This window comes from Squalius cephalus, assembly GCF_949319135.1.
Source record: "Squalius cephalus genome assembly, chromosome: 7".
Classification (NCBI taxonomy): Eukaryota; Metazoa; Chordata; class Actinopteri; order Cypriniformes; family Leuciscidae; genus Squalius; species Squalius cephalus.
The window spans coordinates 29776075-29803162 of record NC_137128.1 but is presented as its reverse complement, the minus strand read 5'-3'; the positions used below and the strand labels follow the sequence as shown (position 1 = coordinate 29803162).

Sequence of the window (27088 nt, the reverse complement as noted above, 5' to 3'; positions counted from 1 at the left end):
CTTGCTGTGTAACTACCAGAATATTGAAACACTCATTATTGTAGGGAGGGAGCTGCTTTATTTTTTGCCTTCGGTAATTCTATTAGTTTTATCAAACAGCCTGCTAGATGAAGTTACCTCTCATGTCTTTGTTCACAGACGGACAGAAGGATATAGAGGAGGAGCTCACCACAGGTCTGGAACTTGTAGATTCCTGCATCCGATCTCTTCAAGAGTCTGGTATTCTGGATGCACAGGAATTCACTACAGGCGAAAGTAAGGAGCACTTTTAAATGCTGGAAGTTTAACACAATTAAGAAATTACTGAGACTGAAGTATGTTAACGACTCCTAAATGTTCTGATCCCGCAGAGTTGTGATCTTAAGATGAAATGATTGATAATTTACATTCTCTGAGGGCTCTCAGTCAGAAATGCATGTGTAACAGCCCATAATATGAGCTTGCAGGTGTTGCTCTGTAGAGTGTATTCACATGAGCTTGCTATATTCTCCAGCTTTGTGAAATTCATCAGTTAACCTCCCTATCTCCCTTATTATGCATGCTAGTAGCTTAATGCATGAATTACGGGTGATTTCTCAACAGAGTTTTTAAGGAAACAAGTATATTCACCCTGCTGAGAATATCAGACTTCATCTGAACTGATTAAATATGATATTTTTTCAAAGGCTCAGTTTCTCAGTGTTTAAAGGAGGTTGAGATATAGTGTAAAAAAGGTGTCCATACACTCTAAAAAATGCTGGATTGTGTCAAATATGGACAAACCCTGAAGTTGGGTTCAATTTTTTAATTACATTTTTAGCCCAACGTTTGGTTTGTCATTGTGGTGACATCTTAATTAATTGGTTACATTAACATTAAATATTATTTAAAATGACAGATTTAGCATCAATATATAATGTTATACATAAAAAAATTATTTTTGAAGGGGTTAGATCAGGTAGAAATACACTACCTTGCAAAACTTTGGGCTCTTTATGTTTTTTTTAAAGAATTTAGTCACCAAAGCATAAGAGGCTTTTATCCATGTTCATGTACTTTGAATCAATCAGTATGCTAGTGTACTTCTAAAAGTTAAAAAGTGCACTATACTTATATTTATCTTGGTTTCTGATCATGGCTCCAATACCTACAGCTGGTTTTAATCTAGTTTTAATTATTACAGATACACTGCACTAGCCATTGGTGTCAATAACTGACTAATCTGATTAATCATTATTTCTCCAAATATGCGCACCATTAGACTAATAGCCATGGCGGATGCTGCATGTATCTGAACACAAATAAACTGGAGAAGACATGAATTAATGCTTTATGAGTGATGATTTCTATTCAAAATAACGAACGTTACAGATTAATTATTTTGCACTCATGGCATAAATTAAGAAATGAATGTCACTGCAAACCAGTTTAATCATAAACAGTGGTCAAATATCGAAGCTGGAGTCTTAAACCTTTCTAATGATGCTCAGTTTGTCCAGATCAAGTAAGAGTGTGATGTTTTAACGAGTAATGAATGTTGAACAACAATAATCTGGGGCCGTCTGTGATCTTTGCCGCGTAATACAACTTTCAGTAATGTTAGACATAGCTTTAAGTAAGCAAACTAAACTACAGGAAACTTCAACCAAAGTATCATAGAACATGAAATATTGAGCAAACTGCTAAATAAATCAGTGTACATGGACCCTTAATGGTTTTTAATGAGCCATCTTAGAAGACAGTATATTTTGTATTTATTTACTTGCTTGTAGTGGTTTCACTCTCTCTAGCTGTGAGTTATAAATAGAATTCAGCTGAAATATTTATCAGCTCTGATCTAAAATGCAGGTCATATAGTGTGCAGATAAAACCCCACACCCAAAAAGATAAGTGACCAGCCACCTGGACACAGATCTTCCACCGCACTACCACTCTGTATGGCAGCAAATGGCATCTTAAGATGTCTGAGATGCTTGGGTTGAGACTGCATTTATGAAACTTTCAGCTCTTACTGTAAATGTGCCTCTTTTGAATCTGATAGTGGCTAAAGTGGTTATAGTAAACTCCAGCCATTTTCAATAACCGCAGTCAGCCAGTTTCTGATATTACTGGGTCATTTGAAATGACCCATCTCAAATGACCCAGTTATCATCTTCAATGGTTGTGAAGTCGCACTGTCACATAGTCTAGGTGTGTGTTTGTGTCTCCATTTATGGGAAATCTTTTCATAGACCACAGGCCTTTATTGGTTTTATTTTAATCTTCATACTTGTGGCCCGTTTTTGTTCGAAACAGCATCACAGATGAAAATATAGCATGTGAATATCACTAAAATAAGCTGTTTTATAATTTTGATTAATCTTACAGCATGTTGTGGCATGTAGGTGTTTCGTAAACAGAGATTAATGCTTCTGTCAGGCCATTTCAACTTGGCATCTCTTTAAAAGATGCAACATCTTTTGGTGCTGTCAGACATCCTCAGAAGAGGAGAAACATGCCCTGACAGTGCAGCAATAAGCTTCGGTTAACACGACACAAAACCACACACCATCATGATCGACTTTGCAGGCTGTCGGAGATTAAACAGCATTTAAATTCATGTCTGTGCACACAGGTGATATGTGCTGCTATATGGCAGTGATTGGCAAACGGGTACAAACCACAAGGGTACAGGAATTTGGATTGTGCTTTGTGCTTTAAAATAGGGCTGAAACTAACAAAAATGTTGATGATTGATTTATTAATCGATTATTAAAGTTTTTAATAGTGTGCACTATTTTCAGAAGTTTGGGGTTATTAAGATTTTTTGTTTTTTAAAAGTTGTGTTTTATGCTCACCAGTAAAAACAGTAGCATTATGAAGTATTATTACAATTTAAAATAGCTGTTTTTAGTTGAGTTTTATTTTTATTTTAACATATTTGAAATCAAAGCTGAATTTTCAGCTCAATTATTAGTCTTCAGTGTCACATGATCCTTCAGAAATCATTCTAAAATGCTGATTTGCTGCTTAAGAAACATTTCAAAGCATTACCAATGCTGAAAACAGCATATTTTTCTTTCAAGATTTTTTTTTTTGTAACATTATTAGTCTTTACTGTCACTTTTGATCAGTTTAATCGATCCATGGAGAAGAAAAGTATTAATTTCTTAAAAAGATAAGTCTTACCTCACACTTTTAAACAGTAGTGTATACAGTATATGAATGTACACTATACTAAATATGTAGGATTTTAAGTGAATATGGTCAAAAGCTACATTTAACTTCCAACTACAAATATTTTATTAACATTTTTTATTTGCTTGTGAATGAGACTTTTAGCAAAGTGAAAATACTCATATGCTTAGCCTCTTTTGAATATAATATAACACGCTTCTCTATTATTATTTCTTCAACAGTTTTTCTTGTTTCACTTACACTTTCATCTTATTAAATGTCTCAGCCAATCAAACTAAATACATGTATAAAGCAAGTTTCTACAGCTTCTCAAACTACTTCAGTTGGTGAGTTAAACATCAGTTGGTTTTTCCCCAACAGTATATTTTTTTGTTTCAAAGTGAATCATGTTTGTAGTGTCCAGTTTAAAAATGTATTATAATTCTGAATGATGAGTTCATAGGAACACCTTTCTTAGAGTGCCTGTGCCTTATTAATGTGGCTGTGGGTGACAAACTGTAAGACTAAACAGGTCTGGGAATCACTGCTATTTGGTACAGTGTCAGGCTGTCAGCACAGGAGGGCCGAGTAAAGAGAAGGGACTGCGATTTCTGTTCATGCTGACCCCATTTTCCTGAATGTGTGCTCATTGAGTGTCTTCCAGCAGTGATTAATTATGCATGCCTTTTCTGTCCATCTACTCACTCTGAGGCTTGAAATAATGAGCAGTATAAAAGAAAGTAAAACAGAAGAGAAGTACTTGGGATGGAGGCTGGAAGACAATGAAAGAATATGAGATGAAATGGTAAAGCAATTAACCAATTTTACGAAGGTAAAATGAGGTGAGGGGAATTAAATGGACAGAGAAGAGAGGGTAACAAGATTTGCATCTCCTGAAGGAAATACCTGAGCTTGCAAGGCTGCAAAAGAAATAACGTTTTATGCAAGTTTAGATTTTAGGCTTTGAATCTATGTAAATGTAATGCTGATTCATGCTGATTAGACATTGTCATGGCAATCATCATGTATCTTTTTTTCTGTTGGCTGCACACAAGAATCAACAGTCACTGTAAAGAAAGTTAAACATGGTTAAATATATGCAAAGATGACAAAACCACAGACAATTCAGTATGCAAATAAAGAAGACCAACTGCAATTCTTCATCTCTGTTGGATATAAAAAGTGATTGTCAAACTAATAGTATTTCTCTTTCTCCCAAATTCCCCCTTCACAGGACCAGGCATCCTCTCTCAGAGTGCTTTGCAGCTCAATAATCAAGAGGGCACCTTTCCCTATCCAGTCAGTTACCATAGCAACCAGACCCTGGCCCTCGGCGACCTGTCGGCCTCCCAGCCCCCGCGCAGTGGTCAGGTGGGAGGAGCCTTACATAGCTATAATCAGGTGGGGATTCATCTCTTTTTAAAAACTCTGATTTTGACCCTTTTGTCTTAAACTTTGCCACCTGTTTTTATGAGAAGACTCCCTGGGGGAATTCACTAAGAATTGCGTCTGTTAATAGTGCCGTTTTTGTGCATGTGCTGCCTTCATTTATTTCAACGCATTCTCATCCTAGGGCGTCATATACTGACGCTTTTGACATTTCGTCTACATCGAACGCACATGGTACCCTTTAGCGTCAATATGACACGCACAGAGCTTTGTTCGGTTATGGGTAGGTTTAGGTCTGGGGTAGGGTTAGGGTTAGACCGCTAGGAGGCGCCTTCTGGCCCATATCTATCTGCGTCTCATATTGACGCTAAAGGGTGCCATGTGCGTTCGATGTAGACGAAATGTCAAAAGCGTCAGTATATGACGCCTTGGGATGAGAACGGGCTGCGCCTGATCAGTGTTCATTTTCACACCTTTTGTTTAGTCATGGCCTTTGTCTTTTGATGAAAACATCCTTTAAATTTAGTCAAAATTTCATAATGTCATATTCATTCATTTTAGTCATTTTATGTATAAAAATAACACTGCAGTTTTCATTTTTTGTTAAAAGTTGATGCACTTTAATATTTACAGAGCCCCATATATGACGTGTGGAAAAAAATAGATATTGTGGCTAAAAATTAAGAACTCATTCCAACGACTTTATTTCTGGTAACGTTTTATTAATTAGTTTACTTATTTTAGTTAAAACGTGGCCTTGTACAAATTCATACAATCACAAATTAGTACCACAATTTAAACAAATTAATATGTAGATTTTTTCCATGTGTGAGGCTCCATAAACTTTTAACAAAAACGTGAAAAAACATTGTCAGTGTGGTGTTATTTTTCTTCATATTTTCGTCAGTAGTATAATTTAATTAAAAATTGTTCATCGTGATGCACTTTTTTCATTTTCGTAAAACAAACATTTTTGTTAGTAATTTCAATGACAAGATTAACAGTGCAGTGAATTCAGATGAATTCAAAAGAATGACAGTGACTTAATTGAAATACTCATTTGCATTTATACTAGACTGCGAGGTGTTTTTCTACTCGCTAAAAAGTGGCTCAAGCATTTAGCGAATTCACCCCTTTTTCCCTTTGAAAATGTCATGTCGGTCACCATCACTTAGCTCTTGGCTCCTAGATGAGTGAAATTCTAGCTCTTTACATGTCACTTACCTCCAGGTGACGTCTAATCGTGTTGCCCAGCTGGCTGCCAGAGAGACAGCCGCCCGGGCCCATTCTCGAGACTCCTTTGCCCAGAGTCATGGCAGTGCATTCCACATGCCTGACGATCCGCCAACAGCCCCTGTAAACTATTCCTGCTCCACTCTACCAGCCCAGCGAGTGAGCTCTCCCTTTTCCATGCAGGCTTTGGGCTCCCCCTCCAAACTGCAGAGGCTGGGCTCAGCCTCCGACATGCCCAGCTACGCCACTCTGGCGCGGGTGTCGTCGCCCAAGCAGTCCCCGAGCCGGCTAGCCAAGTCCTACAGCACCAGCTCTCCCATCAACATGGCGGTGGGAGGAGGGTCGTCCTCTTCACCGCTGCACATGGTCGGACCGGGCAATGGCTCCAGCTCGTCTCCGCTACACCAGCTCAGCGCTGCAGTAGGAAGCTACGCCACTCTGTCCCCCACCAAGAGAATGATGCACACCACCGATCAGTACAAAATCTCTCATGATCTGTACGCCAACGCCACACTCCAGAGACCTGGCAGTCTGGCAGGTCAGTGCTCTTTGCCGGATACAGCCTTTCCGTTTAGTAGTAGCACTACCAAAAACACATAAGCACTGGCTATTTTCACTCTTAGCGGGTGTTTGATATCATCAGACATGTGGATAAGAATTTGCACTATTGTACATTTATAGCATCTTTGTGCTTGAGAATCTCCCTTTGTCCATGATTTAGGTTCTAGGGGTTCGTACAGCAGTCAGCACAGTCACCTGGGCTCAGAGCTCAGACCCCTGCAGTCTCCTGAGCACCACATCGACCCCATTTATGAGGACAGAGTCTATCAGAAAGCCCCCCTGAGAAACTTCAATCAAGGCCAGGGTAAGATGGCAGCCATCAGGTTCTCTTACGATTTAAAGTCAACAACAAAATCTTTTCATCTAGAACATAATGGCTCTTCTACAGACTGTGCATTTATGAAATAAGAGGCTTGCTTCAGCTTTATTTTTGTTCAGAATAGAAGTTTTTTCCCAAGTGCCCAATTAATAGCAACCATATATCATCACTTTAACAGTATCAGATAGTAACATGTTTTGCTTTAAAGGTTTTAAAGTAAATGTAATTGCGTTCACATTTTGTTTTATCTGTTGAGCTGAATGTAATATATCATTACAACTATAAACTATAAAAGCACAGACGTCCCTACACTTATATTACACTTTTGCAGGCTAAATGGGTTTCTACTTGTACAACCATAACAAGCAGGTATGCAAGGAAAAGGAGCAGTTCAGTCAAAAATAATTGACTCATTTACTCATCCTCATGTTGTTTCAAACCTGCATGACTTTCTTTCTTCTGTGGAACATAAAGGAAACTGTTTTTAAAAAGTATGTTTTTTGTGCAAAGATAGTCAGTGGGGTCCATGTTTGTTTTTGACCCCAACGCTTTTCAAAATATCTGCTTTTATGTTCCACAGATGAAAGAAAGTTTTACAGGTTAAGCATGACATGAGGGCGAGTAAATGGTAGCATTCAAAATTTTGGGTGAACTATACCTTGAACCTTTGCAATCAAACTTGTGCACCTGACTGGTATTGAAAGTCAACATCAAATGCTGTTCGTAACTCATTTTACTTCCATAACCTAATGTATTTCCGGGTCGAACCGAATATGGATTATGCTATGGGATAGGGTATCAATTCAGAATTGATTGGTTGTGAAAAGTGGACATTACATACCATAGAAGGGAGCTAGAAAAGGAAATTTTGAAAAATAAAAGGGAATGGTGACATCATGTAAAAGATTTACAAGATGTTTTTTAAAAAGTTTTTTTTTGTGTGAAATTTTCAGATGTCAAATTTAAGTATCTTATACAAATTTGTATGCTGTAAGAGTTTGTTTATTGCTTGTCATTGTGTTTTAAACTACACAGGTTTTGCCATGATAATAGCCTTTGGTGCTGACATAAATTAATTAAATGAAAAAAATAGAGAAAAGATAACTTTTTTATTTATTAAAATTGTGAATAGATGAATCGTGCGCACCAGGCTTGTGCAAAAAATAAAGTTGACTTTAAAGCGGGAATGTTTCCAGCACGGCTCTGAGCTCCAGTCAGCTGGAAAACTCTGCCGTCAGGAAGAACAGCCCTCGGTGGTGGTTTCTGGGTAGCTATTCAAATCTGAACAAAAGCAGGCCAGAGAGAAAAAAACTGTTTTGCATTGACACTCAGACAAGCTACAGTAATAAAGCACCTACTGAAGAGCTATCATTATGGGCCAGTTTGTTATTTTGATGGTTTAACATCCTTTCTGTTTTGTTTTGCTCCTTCTGTCCTCCTCCGCCTCCTTCTCTCTTTTGATTGTAATACCTGGTCAACATGTAACGTTTTTCCACCTTTTGCTGCACCCAAAGATCCAATGAACCAGTTTTGTGACCAGGTCCTGAACTTTTTGCTCTGTCCCTACTCTCCTGTTGTAGCCCCTTCCTCTCCCGGTGTTGACTCCATACCCTTGCAGCGCACTGGAAGCCAGAACGCCACGGGAACATTCCCCCGTTCTGGCTACGCTACTGGCCCTGGTGCCTCCACCGCCGACTATGCCAACCCCTACCGTACACTACAATTCTGCCCCTCCACAGACTCACCCTACAGCAAATCGGGGCCTGCTTTGCCCCCGGAAGCTACCCTGGTCAGGTCGCCCTCTGTGGACAGCATCCAGAAGGACCCCAGGTGAGTCCTTTGTCTAATACATCTTGAAAGAACGGCATACGGAGATCTGACCCAGTTAGTGAGAATTAGAGACCCGAATTGACGTGCTGTGTGATTTACAAATCAAATAGAGCTTCACATGCACAAGTTGTCAATGAAGACATTGTTGGGGAGAGTGGTGTAAGCTGTGCCACTGTTGAGTTTAATTTGTGCTTGGGCAAGGAAAAAAGAGAACTAATACAGCTAATGACATTTCAGAATGTCTAATGGCAACTGAACCCAAAATAAACCATCTGTAACAGAGCCATGGTAACATGACTTCTCAAAAAAAAAAAGAAAGAAAAAAAAGAAGTTTATTAGGGGTAAATATGTGACCCATTCGCATTTTCATAAAACGGCCAGGACAACTGTCACTACATATTTGAATTTTGTGAAATAATTTTCAACATTTTATAATGTATTGTATGTTCACTATCAGTATTACAAAGCATCTGACAGACTTTGTCCCAGAGATATGGTACCGTTCAAAGGTGTAGGGTTTGTAGGAATTGTTTATGTTTTTGAAAGAAGTCTCTTATGCTTACCAAGGCTACATTTATTTGATCATAAATACAGTAAAAGCAATATAGTGAAATATTATTACAATTAAAATAACTGTTTTCTATTTTAAAATGTAATGTATTCCTGCGATAGCAAAAATGAAATTAGCTACATTTCAACAGAGATTATTCCAGTACTTCAAAAATTATTATATTATGGTGCTTTGTGACTCTTTCTTATTATCAATGTTGAAAACAGTTGTGCTGCTGAATACTTTTGTGTAAACCATGATTTTTTCAGGATTCTTAATAAAATAGAAATTTTTGAAACAGAAATCTTACTTAAGAAAACAGAAATCTTACTTTTGTAACATTTGAATATCTTTTTCTCTTTTTCTAAATTTAATGCAACCTTGCTGAATGAAAGTAAAAATAAATAAATACTGACCCAAACTTTTGAACGGTAGTGTACCTAATGAATCTTTTACTAAAGAAATTTCATAGTTTTATACAGTTAAAATTAATCCATATTAAATATATTTTAAAATGAAAATCCTCACTATTTATCTGCATCTTTCAATCACCATCAGCTGTATATGATTGGCTCTTTTCAAATATATGGTCACATGTAAAAATAAATAAATAAATGTTTAGTTTGCGTGATTAACGGGGTGACGCATCTTTTTCCACTCTCCTCTACTACAGCATGAATCAGACTTCACATGATCTCACTTCCTGTAGTACCTCAGATTGCCTGTGTACTGTATACTAACAAAATCCAAAATCACAAAAACCTATTGCACATTTGTCACAAAAGTAAACATCCTTCAAGAATGATAGCGCATGATTTTATAGAGAGGTAGTCAGTTCCACCTTTTCACTCTATCTTTATATTGGAATTAAGCATATTTTTGGTTTTATCCTGTGACATTAATTTGATGTGCTGAGAGGCCATTGACGATCATCTCTTGTGAACTAAAGTACTGTATGACTTCTCTCTTTTTTTGTTTGCTTGCTTTTTCTGCTGATTTGACCTTGTTTTAGTTGATTTTTGCCATCCCTTCTGTTGACCCCTCATTCTTTTGTTTTTCTCCCATGTCTTCTCACTGCTAGTGGTTATGGTAGAGGTGGTATGACGTGTGATGCATTGCATTTACTGGCTGCAAACAAATGCACAGATATGCACAGACAATTTCAAACTGTTTCAGAACATGTCAAACAATGTCGTCTGTTATCTTTGGTTCACTAATAGTGTTTGGTATATTAAAGGGTGGGTCTGGCAACCATACCGACCACAGTTTATCACCAAAATCCTTGCAAATTATATGTGAAACAGCATTTGTGTAACTAAAAAATTATTTGTTTCAAAATATTGTGTATACACAAGACACTGCATTATAACATATTGAACATCTAGATCAGAGGCATTCAAACTTTTTAATGACACAAAGGACCCATAAATATGATAATCGCTGCAATACATTTTCATATAAATAACAGTTTTTAATGTGTGAAATATTTGTACAGGAATATTAGTGCTATTACACAAGAAACATGTTTCCAAAATTAAATAGATTTTATATTGTCATTGTTCTAAAGCCAAAACAAATTATTTGGACAGTATTTACTTCGTATTGAGTTGGCAGCATTTTTTCTACTCACTGTTAGATTAATATTGGACATATAAACCTTACAAAAAACATTTTCAATTCAATTTAAATTAATGTTCAGTTTTTTCCCCCTCAATGGAAATATTTCGAATCAGTCTTTAGAAAGCAGAATGAAAAGTAATAATGACACATTTCGCATTGTGCTATTTATTGTTGTAGTGTTCAATTAATAACTCAAGGTTGAAAACCCCTGATCTAGATGATTGTCTTGAGAGATGTATTGAATTTTTTTTCCCTAAAAGTAGAATGCAGAGGAATTAACAAATATCAGTATTTGCACTGACTGGAAGTGTGAAACCTGATCTCACCCAAAAATAAGCTATTGCAGTCTATACTGTCTGGTTCACACTGGAATTATATGGATGGGAGTTATTTTCCATTATGTGAGACCCCTCTTTAATAAAAACCAGCAACAAATAAGCTTTATAGTGCATGTTGACAGTCAAATGTGTAATATGTTCATGCAGCAGCAAGAAGACAGCTAAACGTAAAAATATTATTTTAAAAATGTCAAATCCCTTTGTGCTAGACACCTACCCTGTCTCTCTCTCTGCCTGTCTCCTGATAGGTACGACCCTGAATTCCTTGTCTGGAATCAAAATCAAGCCGAGCAAAGAATGACAAAGTAATCCAACATTTATTTACATTTCTACTCATCCACAAAAGCACTGTTCTCCTCTCTACTCAACATCATATGCCTGGGCAGGATGACTGTGTTGAGACAAGCTTTGCTTTACAGAATATGTCAGAATATGTTTTTATGGATTTCCTTCCAACGTTTCCGCATTGTGTTTACAAGAAGAGCGCTAGGCCTTTATTCATCCACAGAAAGGTTAATTTGTGGTCAAGTCTAAAGTCATTTTTGATTGATCAGTTTAATGGAGTGATAGAAATCAAATAGTTACATGAAGAACATACAGTATGTTCTGATCTCTGTTGGCTTTTCCAGAAGGAGTGATAGGTGACTTCATAGGTAACCAGAGTTTGTTCATTGCTGCAAAGCATCACATTGTGTGTGTGTGCGTGTGTGCGTGTCTCCTGTTGTGTTGTTATTCATTGTTTTGTTATCATTTTATGTTAAAGCATGCTTATTATCCTTTTTTACTTTTATTTAACACCATTGTCTTCTTTTCAATGCAAGCAACAGCCATGATTGTATTGTTGTCTACCACATTGTGCATAATTGAATCACTGTATTGGCAACCAAACTTGTTAACAAGGAGATGGATATAGTTCAGGTTGACATTTTTAAGTGTACTCAGTGAGACTACACTTGCAACATCTCTTACAAACATTTACTATAGTAGCCACAGTTTCTGTCAAAATAGTTGCTACAATTCGTGTTAGTACAGTAAAACTACAGTAAAAGTGGCTTTGGACAGCACTGACATGAATTGAGCAAAACAAGATAAGACACATTATAAACCTTATGAATGTTATGAAATGGAATTCATTCAGTCAGTCCACAACCGATGCAACTGGTTAGCAGAGGTTTCTGCTTTTACTATATTATTACCTAATAATATTTCAAATAAATACTTTTCCTTTGAACTTTGAAAAATCAAAAAATCCTGAAAAAAAGTATCATGATTTCCACAAAAATATTAAGCAGCACAACTGTCAACATTGATAATAACAAGAAATGTTTCTTGAGCACAAAATCAGCATATTAGAACGATTTCTAAAGGATCATGTGACACTGCAGACTGGAATAACGGCTGCTGAAAATTCAGGGTTGCCATCACTGGAATCTTTTGATTCCAGTATAATACTAGTAATATAAGATTTATTTGACCATTTTGTGGAAATCAAATTTATGTGACTGTTTGTTTAAAAATGTCTGAGGCATTTGCCTCGTTCAGGCATGTGGAAGCATTAATATAGTCTAATGCTGAGAAGTGCAGTGTTGATTCTCTGATCTGAGTGGGTGGCTGGAGATGAAGTGGTCACTGAATGTGACAGAGACATTTCCTGACCTCTCTCATTGCAGACAGTTCAAGCCGCCTCTCAGGACCATTCAAGCATTTGTGTGCTGAATCCACAACACTGCTGAACACTATTTCCTAAATAAGGGGTCAACTGTGGGTCGCATGTTCACACCTTAATAGAGCTTACCTCTCCTGGCTGCACAAATCATATTTATGTGACCGTTAGCAGCTCTGAGCCCCTCAGTTCCTCTTGCGGCTGTCAAAACAGTATATTATGGGTTTGTTCTACTGTAGGGTGAGAGCTGTCAGAATTAGCCATCTGTAATCTCAAACTGACTGCTGGTTAGTTGCCCCACACAACATGATTTACTGAAGTAGAACATACATAATGTTGGTTCTGGAACAATATTACCTAACCCATAACCTGCCCTAAAAAAATCAAAAGAAAATTATATATTCATACAAACATTGTTCAGCCCCCTAAATGTATCTCAGGAGTGTTGTGTATGACCAAAGAATAATGTTAATCAAAGGGCCTACTGGGGGAAATAATGATGTCCACGGATAAATCATTTATAATAAACATATTACATAAAAAAAAGAAATGGCAATTTTGATTTCACTGCAACTTTAAATATAAAATGTGTAACTTATATGCAACTAACATCCATAAACGGAGTTGCTAAACAATTACAAATATTTTTCCCAAACATTCCCCCTATCTTCTGTTGGTTGGACAAGCAGATAATCCCGCTCCAAACTCACGGTCAAAACGGTATTGTTGTGTTGTGGCAGTCAGTGATAGGAATCGTAAAGATTCTGTCAACATTTACTCACAATCATCTCCTTCAAACCCGTTTTTTTTTCTTTTGTCCATATGTTGTTTTGGACCCAGTTGACTTTCATTGTATCTACCAAAACAGTTATAAAATTCCTCAAAATGGAATGTTCCACAGAAGAAAGAAAGTCACAGGTTTGAAACAACATAAGTTGAGTAAATTATGACAGAATTTTTCATTTTTGGCTGGACTATCCCTTTAAGTTGGGATAGAAAAGAGGTATTTCAACATCGCCTTTATCCATGACCCCGCAATTCTTGTTGAATCTATTTTGTATGCGCACCGTCTTTAATTGAGCTGTCACATGTTGTTGTTACAGCGCTCGTTTTTCTTTCAGACAAAAGCACGCACCAGAATGGAAGTGCATGAAGTGCATGTTTCATGTGCGTGAAGCTTATTCAGCGCTTTGCTCGTGTTTGAATAGGAAAGCCAGGGAGCAAGCCGAAAGGACAGAGGAGCTCTATGCTCATTAGAGTGTTTGTTTTAACAGTGCGCACGCTTCAGCGGCTAAGCCACAAGCTAGAGCTGCAGTGATTACATGGGCTGGTGACTGGTCTTATTTACTCTGCTCAGCATGTGTAAGTTCTTTATTCATCTGCCTGTAATGCCAGAAGCTAGTTGTATGACATACAAACAGGCCTGCAGTGTGGCAGTTGTGTTGGGCTGCACACACTTTGAACATGTGGCACTTAGTAATGCCACTTCTGTCTATGAGCAAGACATGATAGAGAACGGACTAACTGAGTTCATTGTTAAAGGGGCTATATGCAAGAATTTTCATGTATTAATCACATTTTTATTGCAAACAAGTTGTAATGAAACTTAAAAAACAAGGCCTTGCCTGATTTCTTAGGTTGTCTATGAAAGCCTGTAGAGAGACTATACAGGGTTCCGTTCAATGACACATGAAAGGAAAGCTTACACAATGTTCAGGATAATGCCAAAAGAGCTATTCTGTACTGTAATGTGAATGTCTGTGTCATGCAAAGAAAAGGGATTGATTCAAACTATAGTCTCACATAGCCAGATCTAGATAGTCTATAGTCTCAAACATAGGCCTACTTTATAATCATACTATCATAAGTTTAATGACCTCACCTGTCAACAAGATGCTGGTGAACTGTTGCAAACTTATCCACATCGCTATAATCAGATGCTTTCTTAACTGCTGTTTTCTCACCTCTGTCATTTTTGTTATTGAGACTGAGAGGAAAGCTTGCAGAACTTATTTACATATTTAAACGTCGCTCTCAGCAGCGCGTGTCGGCGTCTGGATGTTTGTTAAAAGTATATCGCTGCAAAGGTATTTCCAACTTCATTTTACTTCTAAGCAAAGAACGATAAAGAACTTTCCCATGAGTATATCCAGGCATTGAATCACGTTTGGTCTCCTGTACTTTACGTGTGCACGAGCGTGAGCAATAAGTTGCTGGCTGCAGTTCACTTAATGGCCACTGGTGTTGCTAATAACAAGGGTTTCTGAATTCTACATAGAGCCCCTTTAACCTTGCTAATGAAATCACTGACAAAAACATTTTTACTCATAAAGAAAAGCCTAATGGAGATTAGATGAAAAGATACCATGATGATAATTAAACAATTGTAGTTAAATCTTATAACAATGCAAAATATTTCTATGATTTCTCTATCATTTGTTGAAATTTCAAAAGGAATATTTATTCTTCTTTATTTCTTTAATATTTTGTATTATTGTATTATACTGTACATTATAATGTTGCGATACAACATTCAAACTATTTATTTTAGTTGTTTTATACTACATAGTTCTATACATTTATTATATTAGCCATTTATCGGTTATTGCCCATAATATAAAAATAATTATTGTCTTATTGTATAGGCCAGAATTTCAATATCGACATATAATGAAAAACATACTGTTCACGATCATATATAAACATTGTTATTTGTGACTGAGTTGTTATTATCTTGCAGTGTTTTATATATATATTCATATATTATAATAAAGATTGTAAGAAATATGAAGAAATAATTTAGAATAAATCCAATCATAGTATGCTGGTGATTGCCCCACAATAGCTGCTTACCAATAAACTGACATTTACTTTTTTGAAGAGGATCCGTGTACATCTCACATAAAGACTATATTAGATTTACCTCTGCTGCATCCCTTTCAAAATATCAATCCATTCGCTCTATTTCTAATAATCATGCTCAGCCAAGCATCTTGAATGCATAATTTATGATGCTTTTATTTGGCTGTTTTTTATGCCACGAAACATTCAGTGGTCCACAAGGGGCTTATCCTCTTCTTCCTCTGGCCCCGTGGGTTATTTCAGCTTTTGCGCTGCAGCATGAAGCTGGGTTTTGTGGTGTTAATGTTTCAGCTATGGGGATGAAAGATAGGCTCACCTGACTGAACCAGAACAAAAGCTCAAACAAAGACCTGTCACAAACAGGAGAGTTTGTCTCAATCCAGTGAGTGCTCAAATGTTACATCAAGCTCTGCTGAAGGGTTTTCAGGCTGCATGCCTAGCAAACCTTTTACAAATCCATGGACAACAAGACCCATTTCTCACTGGAAATATAGGCAGCATCCTAACAGTCATAGAACCTCACAAATTCGAACACTCTCCATAGGCAGCAACTCTGTGCACCACACAATAGAGCCTCCTACAGAAGACTAAGTTGATCTCAATAGAGTTTAATAGATGTAATTTTGTAAGCCAACCCAGCATCATCTTGCTTCCCAATAGGATTTTTCCATTGGATTTTTGTGTTATTGCAGAAAATAAGCTCTGTGGCTTCTTACATGTTTTGTAAGGTAATCTTCTCAATTGAACACAACTTTTAGGAATTTTGAAGCCTAAATACAATTGCTAGAAGTAAAAAGCTTAAGTGAAGCTATGAGAGAAATACACCACAGCTGGCATGGCTTTAATGTCACCATTACTACTGTATGCTTCCGACAATTATTTCATTTATAATTGTTATATATTTCATTTATAACAGTCTCTATATAAAATCTTCAAGTTGGAAAGTCTGATTTATATTTATTAAACATGACAAGGCTGTAAAAGCAGACTAGTGAGAAGATGAATTTTAAAAAAAGTGGGTTAATTCTGGTGTATTTTATGTAGTTGAAGAAAATGTGTAAATATCTTGAGATTGTGTTCACCACAGACCTTAATTCAGGCATTTAACCAAAAATTAGGGATGCACCGATACCATTTTTTTCAGAACTGATCCGATCCAATACCAAAAATTCAGTTCTTTTTTTAATTAAGTAGAATTTCTATAACTCTGAACTGATAATCACCATTTTGTGTGTTAAATACAATCTACTTAATACAGACAACTTCATTATAAAGAAAAACAACAAATCCAAAAAATATATGATCATAATCTATGAAAAAATGCTATTATAAAGATTAGTGGATAATTCAGCAGTAAAATTTACTCTAGAAAAATCACGAGTGCACAATAATTTGATAAAATCTGAACATTTAATGAAAAAAAAAAACCCATTATTTAGTGGGGAACAAATAAGAAACAATAAGTGTAGCACTAAATCTGGTAAAACGTTACACATTGCTCTTTGTATTGTTGTAATATACATTTAATGAAAAACAAGATAAAAAAAATCAGAAAGATAAAAAAAAACTTTTAGGCTATATATACTATAAAATTAAGACATTTTTTAAATGTATAGCATAGCTGATTAATGAGGCAGCAACAAATGATAGAACAGAACAAGAAAGGCTATTAATAATCTTTCATTGCGCAAAAGTATTATTTACATTTACATTTAGTCATTTAGCAGACGCTTTTATCCAAAGCGACTTACAAATTAGGCCTAAACTAAGCGAGTCATCGTGAAGAGGCAAAAACAATGCAAGTGCTCAAAATACAAAGTGCAGGCATTGCTCAGAGTAGCATAAGCCAGACAAGGGAGGATTAAGGGAAAAGAAAAGGATTTTTTTAAAGAGGTTAAGTGCTCACGGACGAGATGAGTTTTAAGTTGTCTTTTGAATGTTGTCAGGGATTCTGCATTCCGGATGAGGGTGGGGAGATCATTCCACCAGCATGGAACCGTGAATGAGAATGTTCTGGAGAGTGATTTTTTGGTTCTGGTAGGGATGTAGACTCGTTGGAGCAAGTGAAAGTAGGAGGGAGCTGAGCCTGTTATAGATATGTAAGCAAGCGTCAATGCCTTGAACTGATTATGATATGAAAGGCTCCAATACAGTGCGGCACAACGCGCTAATGCGCATCCCGCATTAAATTTCAGTTACTGTGCACGTGAAGAACAATTATAGTGCTATCTACTCCAGTGTTGTGAACAGACACCCGGTAGAAAGTAACATGATTCAGGTACAGCAATACAGTCCAGCAAAATAACGTCATTTTATGCAAAACCATAGACCTTTATCTACAGATCAAGTATAATAATAGTAACATTGAATCATCTTGGAGAGAGTTTCATTGTGTTGACTGTCGTGACTGAGCACAACACGCTGTTTGATGCTGAATGGAGAATGACTGACAGCCGCAGCGGAGGGAAGAGTTTACGTGAACTTGAATTTAACGACTTAAATATTCATTTCTACCTCACATTATACTATAGAATGGCTTCAGAACACTTATAATATAGTGCATGAAAACTTTATGATGCTTTATAATGTTTTTGTGTCTTTTGTGGGATTAACAATAACACAAAATAGTATACACACAATATCGGATTTGGATTGGCCTCTTCTGACCGATACCCAGTCTGGCAAAGAATGGCAGTATTGGAGCCGATACCGATACTGAATATCGAATCGGTGCATCCCTACCAAAAATCCATTCAAAAAAACCTTTTGGGAAAAATGTTTACTTGTTTCTGGGTTTCTCATATCTGCAGCACTCTATATTTGCATTTTGTTAAGCTAACTGCATAATACTAGCCTGACAAGCCAGACCCACATCAAGATGTAGGGTCTGGGAACACACCATTGGCAGGGCTCAATCTGAGGGCGGGATAAACTGTTGTCTTTCAAATTCCCTCTTCACGCAATAGGATAGTTGGTTGTAGCGCTATCCTATTGCCTTTGCGTTTTCCCTATCCTATTGCGTTTTCCCACCAGCGGAGCTAGTTGATAGATTAAACGGCAAAATTCCGAACACATCTTCCTTTTCTAAGAATGACTTCAGTGCCGTTCTTTGTTCTTTTCTCAAAGAAAAGCTCCAAGTCTTCCAGAGTCGCGGCCAAAGCCGATTCGAAAGGCAGCAGCTCTTCTTTGTTTTCCAGTAGCAGGGTATTCACTCGGAACCATCGCAACTCTGCCGTCATTGTTAAGCCCGCCCACCGACTCTATACACGATGTGATTGGCCTGACTAGAGTTTGTTTTTTTTCCAGCTCGCAAGCCAACAGAGAGTTGCTAGACGACACTGGCTGCAAAATAAAATTTGCTGCCGCTAGGGTGCGTCTAGATTTCTAGGCTAGGATAATACTCTAATAAGCCTAAAAATACATCACATGCACAAATATTTTGTAAAATAAATACATTTAAAATTTTTATCTATACTTTTCAGTATTGAATGAATTTCTCGTCCACCATTTTGGATTCATTTTTTTCACTGAGCAATGAATTTCCCATCCTATGTAGAAGGACACATGTTAATTCTCCTGCTTTTTGTTAAAGTCTGTGTGCATACCTTAAAATACTGTCTACGTAGGCAGAACACTAAGTATTTGGAACAGAGCCTCTTTCGTTTCTGACTGTTAAAATTAAGGTCAATGCTTAGTTTAATTGTAGGGGGTTGATCCTGCTGGTGAAGTTTAAGGGACAAACCGTTTATTAGTAGACCAGCCACCCACCCACAGCATCTCTCCATATCAGACCATGAGGGGTGAAATCACAAGTCTGAGAGCGCACATAACGAAAGAGCTCTCTGTTCTCTGTAGCGTGAATGAGTCACTTCCCAGCCAAATCCTTCTCCGGCTTTGGCAAGGGATGACGTTTTTTTGCAGGCCTGGGCTCTGAGCAGACGTTTGATTATTCATTTTTGGTGATTAATGGTAGGTTCATCCTTGCTTCAGCGGCCTGTCACAGTGACTGGAGCTGTGGTGGGGGGAGTGGCTTCACCCAGGCATTAATTGTCATAATGGGGAGGTTAAGGATTTGGCTGCCGGTGACAGACCTGACAGAGAGGAGGGAGTGTCACCAGGGTGCAGCAGCTTGTACTCTGCATATGTGCGTGTCCCTGTAGGACTGGCCTGCTGGGGAATGATTCAGGTTTAATGATGCGAACGAGGACGAGCAGGGTGCCATTACTATTCTGACTTTAATCATAAATGATATAGTCTGTTTCCAGAGCAGCAAATATCTAATAAATCTGAGTGCCCTGCTATGCACATTTAAATCATTACTGCACGTTTAGTCCTCATCACTTATGTATGCATTCCTTCATGCTGTGATGCTGCATTATCTATGGATGTAGAGCAAAACTGTGACTGCCCACTTCTTCAACGGCCTTGGTACCAAAATTTCCCCATTCCTTTTCTACGTTAATAAAAAATCTTCAATGACACAACCAACTCGCTCGCAGTTGGAAATCGGGAAAAAGACAGGTACAAGACTGTGTATCCACCTTATTTTTCAATCTTGAATTTACAATTCATTAGCCCCTATAGGTAAACAACTAGAAGAATAACTAGAAGTGCAGTAAACAGTAAACTATTTGCGGTACAAACTAGTGTGTTAATGATTACAATAATAATTAAAATAATATGATAACAAAAACCTGTATGCAACAGCAAGCAGCATAACAGACTATTTTGGAACTGCTAAAATAACTGGCCGCAGCTGACTTTAAATTGCCAAAAATGGCCTTTCCCACTCACGTTAAAAATGGCAAATTAGCCTATGCTTTTGAATCAGTTTTTTTTTTTTGTTCCAATTCTTTCAAAACATTGAGTCAATATGTGTTCGTCAGAGATGCAACATATAATTCTGCAGTGGCTTCACTTGGAACCATTTTAAATGATGAAGCAAAAATATGCAGAACAAAAATATTTGACAGTCTCTTATATGCAAGTTACACAGCAGTAACTTATTGTTTATTGAACTGCTACCACATTCACAAGGTGCTTGGTTTTTATGGTTGGATTATGTTATTGGTTGTGTTATCAATATTATCAATATTATCTTTAGCTGCTTACTGTCAAAGCATCTAGCTTTAGCTTTTTGTTTTGCTAAACACAAATGTCACTTCTTGAAGAACTCAGAAGCTGGTAACGCATTGGGGCCATGCCTTTTGCTTTATTGCCGTCTATAAATGCATGGGGTAAACATTGAGTGAATAATTTCACTTTAGTGCACTAGTTAATTAACAGTCTTTTTAGAGCCTCTGTCAAAAAATTTACTTACGCTAATTAACCCAGAGTTGACTTGCGTGACAGCGCCACATTGATTACCATATAAACTTCATCCATTTTACAGCCATTTTTGTGTTACGCTCTAATTACTGATTTACGCAAACATTATCAATTAGCCCGCTCCTGTGATTAATGACAGCTTGCTGTCATTGCATCTAATGCATTGGAGAGTTTGTGGGCTGTTGGCCAATTCCGACCCTCTGTAATGTACTTGGTTCCCTATTTTTGTGAATAAAGCCCTCAACATAGGAGCTTAGTGAGATGTGATTTAAACATGCCTTAATTTCAAGGTTGAACAATGATAAAAAGCAACAAAGATACAGTGAGAGAAAACAAAGTGCCAATCTTTCAGGTTTATCTCCTTTTTGACCTTTTTCCAATGGATCCCATTCTTCTTTTCATGACCACAATTGCACTCTCAGGTTTACTGGTTGTGCTAGAGAGAAATGGGACATGCTACAATAAATGTTTCCCATGATGCCTCTTACCCAGAAATGTTTGTCCATCATGTTGCTTTTTAGCAGCATTGCATTTTCTCTCTGCCTTCACCAATGTCTTGTTTTTCCTCTCTTCTCTTCCATCCTTCCTTTTGTTCTCTTTCTATCATTGCCGCCCCATCTCTTTCATACAGGATCGTATCATTTGAATCGATTCCTCTTGTTTGACAGCCTCTGAAATGGTAGTAGCATAGAGACAGAGTTTGCTGGTCTGAGAAAGAGAGGGAGAAAAAGACTTGAATGTCAAACACAATGTTCTCCTCTCTTGCCTACATGCGGTGTTCATGTTTTTTTCACAGCAGACATCAGGATGGTATGTTGAATTTGTTTTTGCTGCTTACCTAAATCACGGTGTTGAATGATATTCAGAGTCGACAGACTCGGGGGTTTAGGAAATGCAAATATTCTCCTATGGGGTTCCAGGCACCTTAGGACTGCTCCAGGCAATAGCACAGCTGTCACTGATACCCATGATAAAGCCAACATTTCTGTGAGAATGCTATTGTCTGTATAGATTACCCGTGATCTGACGTTCCTCTGCAGAAAGCATGAAAATCAGAATTTAAAAAATGATTTCTGACGTTTGGTAGCTGTAAAACCTTTGTTTCTCATGCATTATTTTTTTCAATTTTTTTTTCTCCTTACAAGCACTGTCATACATCATATTTTGAGGTTAATTTGTTTCCATTGTTTAGTGGCATTCGTTTCTATGTTAATTAGTATTACTCAACTATTTTCAAAGGAGAAAAGTAACAGAGGGAGATCACAGATGTTGGCAGAAAGTTAGAGTATGTTGAATTCGGTTTGATTTATTGTGAAGAGAAACATTCAGAGACTCCAGAGAGGAGAATTGAAAAAAAATGATGTTTACACCATAGAAGAGAAACATGCTGCTATATTTTATGATAGACACCTTCACAAACACGTTTTTTTAATGTTATATTGTTTCTTTATGTGAAAGCTTCTCGATGTTCACTTTTGTGTGCATATTTACCTCTTCAGGGAATTTGGCTGGAGGGATCCTGAACTGCCGGAGGTTATCCAAATGCTGCAGCACCAGTTTCCATCGGTACAGTCCAACGCTGCCGCCTACCTCCAGCACTTGTGCTTTGGAGACAACAAGATCAAATCAGAGGTAACTCCTGCATACCAACATCAAACACATTCTGCATGTTTTACATAGGCTATGGACTAATAAATCCTTGCAGTGGGGATTTCAGCTTCATTTGAATTTCCATGCTGGTTCAGGCTGTTGTTTTATGTTGGTTAGTGTCATTCTAGCTCAGTGGTTTTCAACTGGTGACCCAAAAACACTTTATAATAAGTCTATATTAATAAAGTAATTACAAATCATTAACAAACTATTAGTTTATAGTTAATTCACAGTTAATAAATTATAGTCTCTCTACATTGTTAATGTATTAGTAGGCTATAAACAAATAGTGAGTTTTTAATTCATTATCAAGTTATTAACACAACACAATTATTATTGTTTAATTAGCTTGTAGTAAAGGAACTGTTAATTGGTTATTAGGAGTAAATAATTCTCACAGGTCGGGAAAATGTCATTAATTAGGTGCTTTAAACCAACCTTTATTAGAAATTAATTACATTCATATTCAATGTTCCTTAAATTGTTTACAAATACATTAAGAACACACAATAATAATTTGGTTAATTACAGTGACAATGAATAATTAACTCAGTATTTGTATATAGCCTATTAATATATTGTCAATGTAAAGACGACAATATATTAACTATGAATTAACTATAATTGTTTGCAAATGATTTGTAAGTACTTTACTACCTTATACATATTATAAAGTGTTGCCAAAAAATGATATACAGCCAACTATAACCCATAATTAGGATACATTTAATAAGGAGAAAACGCTTTATCCGTCACTTGGTGGAAACTAGCCAAACTAGGCAGATGCCAACATATACAGGTTGTGTGACATGCTGCCTTCCTCCAAAACCGGTTATGTTAATAAATTATGTTCATTTAATAAATGTTAAAAACTTTAAAACATTTTAAAAAATTGTGGAAATCGTCATTTATTTTGATCAGTGTTTTTACTTTCACTTTTGATTAATTTAATGCACCATTGCTGCATAAAAATATTATTATTATTTATTTTTTAATCTTACTGACACCAAACTTTTAAAGAATACTGTACATGTATATGTATATGTAGATGGTTGACAAAATAATTCTTGTTGATTAAGATAGATAAGCAGACTGGTGGCTAGATATACTAGATAAGCAGACTTTTATAAAAATTATTCTACAATGTGTTTAATATTTGTGTGGCTCTGTGTATCAGATACGAAGGCAGGGTGGGATTCAGCTGCTGGTGGACTTGCTGGATCACCGTATGACTGACGTGCACAGGAGTGCCTGCGGCGCACTTAGGAACCTGGTTTATGGCAAGGCCAATGACGACAACAAGATCGCCCTGAAGAACTGCGGTGGGATCCCTGCACTCGTGCGACTCCTGCGCAAGACGACAGATGTGGAGATCAGAGAGCTACTCACAGGTGCTCAAGACACATTAAGCACATTTATTTCTCATTCCTTCTCCTTTGTTCTCTGATGTGACGGGATACTGGCGAGAAGTAATTTGTAATTTGTTTGTCCGCACTTAAAGAGGAAATGCTGCAGGACTTATGCTGCCTTTAAGTGCACCTGGGAAACTTGTACCTTTGAGTCGGGCATTCTCCATTACGACATGCCACACATTCAAGTCACCTAAACCTGGGGTTTTCAAACCTGTCCTGGAGCACCCCCAGCACTGCACATTTCATTATATTATATTATATTATATTATATTATATTATATTATATTATATTATATTATATTATATTATATTATATTATATTATATTATATAGATAAGAGTTTCCACTATACTTCAAATTGACACACCTCTTCCAACATCACAACTTGACAACTTGGGTATTGCAAGTTTCCCACCTTTAAATACGACTCCGTTTGGTCATTCATATGCTCAGAAATTGTAATTGCAATATTTCCAGCTCCACTTGAAGGGCACTACATTTCAAGTATATTTTGAGGTTATATGAAAAGAGATATTGGACCAATGAGATTTCACAGTGGGCGTGAACAAAACATCCTGTCTTTTTTGTGTGGCACCTGATTAGGACGTGGTGTCTGGCCCTATCTTTGAATGCGCTTTATCTTTATTTCCTTCCTCACCACCTTTTTTTGCGTGTTCAGCATACAAATACATTGCATATGACCTTTCTGTCACTATCTCTGGCTTCCTTATAATTGGGCCCAATTTGTTAATCAGCTCTCCTAGAATCATCCGCTTGTTACTGTGGACCCCTCTACCCATTAAATGATTTGTTAATGATCTCCTAATTGGTTAGGGCTATAATAATTAAGGATAATACCAGTGCTTGGCATAGCCTCTTTAGGGAATTGTGAATAATGAGTCTTGACGCGTTCACAAAAGACAAAGGCTCTTCTAAATCCCCTATAGAAATATTCATGGTACAGAGACAGTTCCTGAGAGATGTCGGAAAAATTGGGCGGCAATTTGCTTTTTGAGACATTTCATAAATGTCAGATGCTGAATTGTTGGGAGACGCTTCAATAAGACGTTGCGGCTCCCTTGTGTTTCAGCCTGGTGAGCAATCTAAATGTCCATCAATTGAAAAATCTCCATCCTCATGAATCCAGAGCTCGGAGAAACATCTAAAATGTTTCAAATTGAATATAGGAAGAACGAAGCTGAGTGGCACTTGCTTATTACAGCTCTATGTCTCTGTGTATGTAATCACTTTAGATGAAACATTTGGAAAGAGGGGAGAAGCCATTTGTGCTTTTTCAAAGACAATTAATGTTTAAGTTAGAGAGCGGTTCTGAACAGAAGACAAAGAGTCCTCTCGTTAGTCCGTAACATCCCCCCTCAAGCTACATCTACGCAGACCCCGGTCGCCTGCTGATTGCTGAAGCCAGACAAGGGCCTGTCACGACTGCTGGGGCCTGTTTGAGCTCAGAACTCTTGATTCGGCATAAAAAAAGGCTGTATAAAAAAATAGGTCTTTGATGTTTAACAAACAAGATTGGATAGGATAAGATAAGTTTAAATTGGCTGGGGCAGAGCTGTACACCATGCTAGCAATACAGATGAAGGGCCTCCAAAAGTGCTCCCTTGTATACTGTAGCATGCTTTTCAAATGAAATGTCATGAGAAATAATATTGATTATTTTGTGAGAATGCATGGCCAATTTTGAAGGGGCTGTCTATCGTAAAAGATGCTTTTTAGAACCAGATGGTGTAGTTACAATGTAGTTAGTAAGTGACTTTGAGCCCTTGGATTTAATGACCTAAACAGCAGTGAGACACCCAAAAAGGAGCCCCCAGGAGTTGGATCGAGAAACACTAGTAAGGAAGATGTTTCTTGCCACTACTAACTCTATCTAAGCTATTATAGAGTCCCACATAAACATTCAGTCATTTTGGGGGATGCCACACAGCAAATTCGCATCAACGGAGGGTACCAAATTAAATGGCAGGAAAACATCCATAGGCAGTATTCCAATCTGCATACTTCTACAATGTAATAAAAGTATGTACTTCACTGGTGATGCCAAAGTACATACTTTTGAATATATAGCAACATCATTAGATGTATTTGGACTCTTTGGATGTACTAGCATGTCATAAAATTACTTTTTAATACCACAGTCCCCCATTGCATTCTGTTTGAGCTTGCTTGTGAGTATTAGCATCTACCTAAATTAATTAAAATAATAGTGTTTATTTAAAGGTGCTCTAAGCGATGTTGGGTGACGTCACTTCTTGTTGACGTTCAAAGTATTGTCAAACAAAACGGAGGCTAGCCTTAGCCTGGGCTGTCTACAGAGACCGCGTTTTTTTTACAGTGTGTTCAGGGGACAGGCAGCTAGTGGATAGTGAGAAGATGTTTGCTGTATGGGACAAAAAATGTTTTGGTCCAAAACGCGTGACATCGGTTAGAGCACCTTTAATTAAATAGTGATTAAATAATATAGTGATTGTATTTAATTAAATATATTTAATTATAATTTATTTATATAATATTTAATCTATAATAATTCATTAAAATGCATTGTTACTTAAAGTATTGATGCACACTGCCATTTGGCATACAATTTTTTTGTGTACAATTTGGGTGGATGCTAGTATGTGATAGAATGTGAATGAGGACACATCTATGGTGTAGCCGCATGTCAATATCTACCAGCTATTCCTTGGTGTTTATAATAAGCTCTTTGTGTTACAAAATAGTAGTGAACATTTTGGAACAAACATACACTACCGTTCAAATGTTTTGGGTCGATAAGATATTTAAAAAAAAAAAAATTAAAGAAGTATTTTATGCTCACCAAAGCTGCTTTTATTTGATCAAAAATACAGTAAGATATTTTGAAATATTGTTACAATTCAAAATAACTGTTTTCTATTTTAATATATTTTAAACTGTAATTTATTCCTGTGATGGCAAAACTGATTTTTTTTTTCTTCAATGTCACATGATCCTGCAGAAATCATTCTAATATGCTGATTTGGTGCTCAAGAAACATTTCTTATTATTATAACTGGAAGACTGGAAGTCTGTGATATTTAACAAATAACATAAGATACAATTAGCGGGGACAAAGTTTTATACCCTAGCAGCAGGGAGGAAGAACGTGCAAAAGCGCTCCCTTGTACACTGAATCAGAGCAGTAGGGGTCTTGTGAAA

At 37.0% G+C, this 27088-nt stretch overlaps 1 protein-coding gene across 10 annotated transcripts in view; it reads left to right on the top strand.

The window, feature by feature from the left end:
• Positions 1–27088, top strand: part of ctnnd2b (catenin (cadherin-associated protein), delta 2b) — an 81542-nt gene that overhangs the window by 37193 nt on the left and 17261 nt on the right. For 6 of the 10 annotated variants that reach the window (XR_013821722.1, XR_013821723.1, XM_079876124.1 and 3 more), the window contains 8 exons: positions 139–255; positions 4370–4536; positions 5755–6295; positions 6479–6622; positions 8218–8467; positions 11224–11280; positions 22328–22460; positions 23656–23869. Coding sequence is in view for 8 of the 10 variants with exons in the window: in XM_079876124.1 (XP_079732250.1) it covers positions 139–255; positions 4370–4536; positions 5755–6295; positions 6479–6622; positions 8218–8467; positions 11224–11280; positions 22328–22460; positions 23656–23869 (1623 nt within the window). In the remaining 2 variants the exon portion in view is untranslated. The remainder of the gene's footprint in view (positions 1–138; positions 256–4369; positions 4537–5754; positions 6296–6478; positions 6623–8217; positions 8468–11223; positions 11281–22327; positions 22461–23655; positions 23870–27088) is intronic. The other 4 variants (XM_079876129.1, XM_079876123.1, XM_079876126.1 and 1 more) reach the window with 2 other exon arrangements.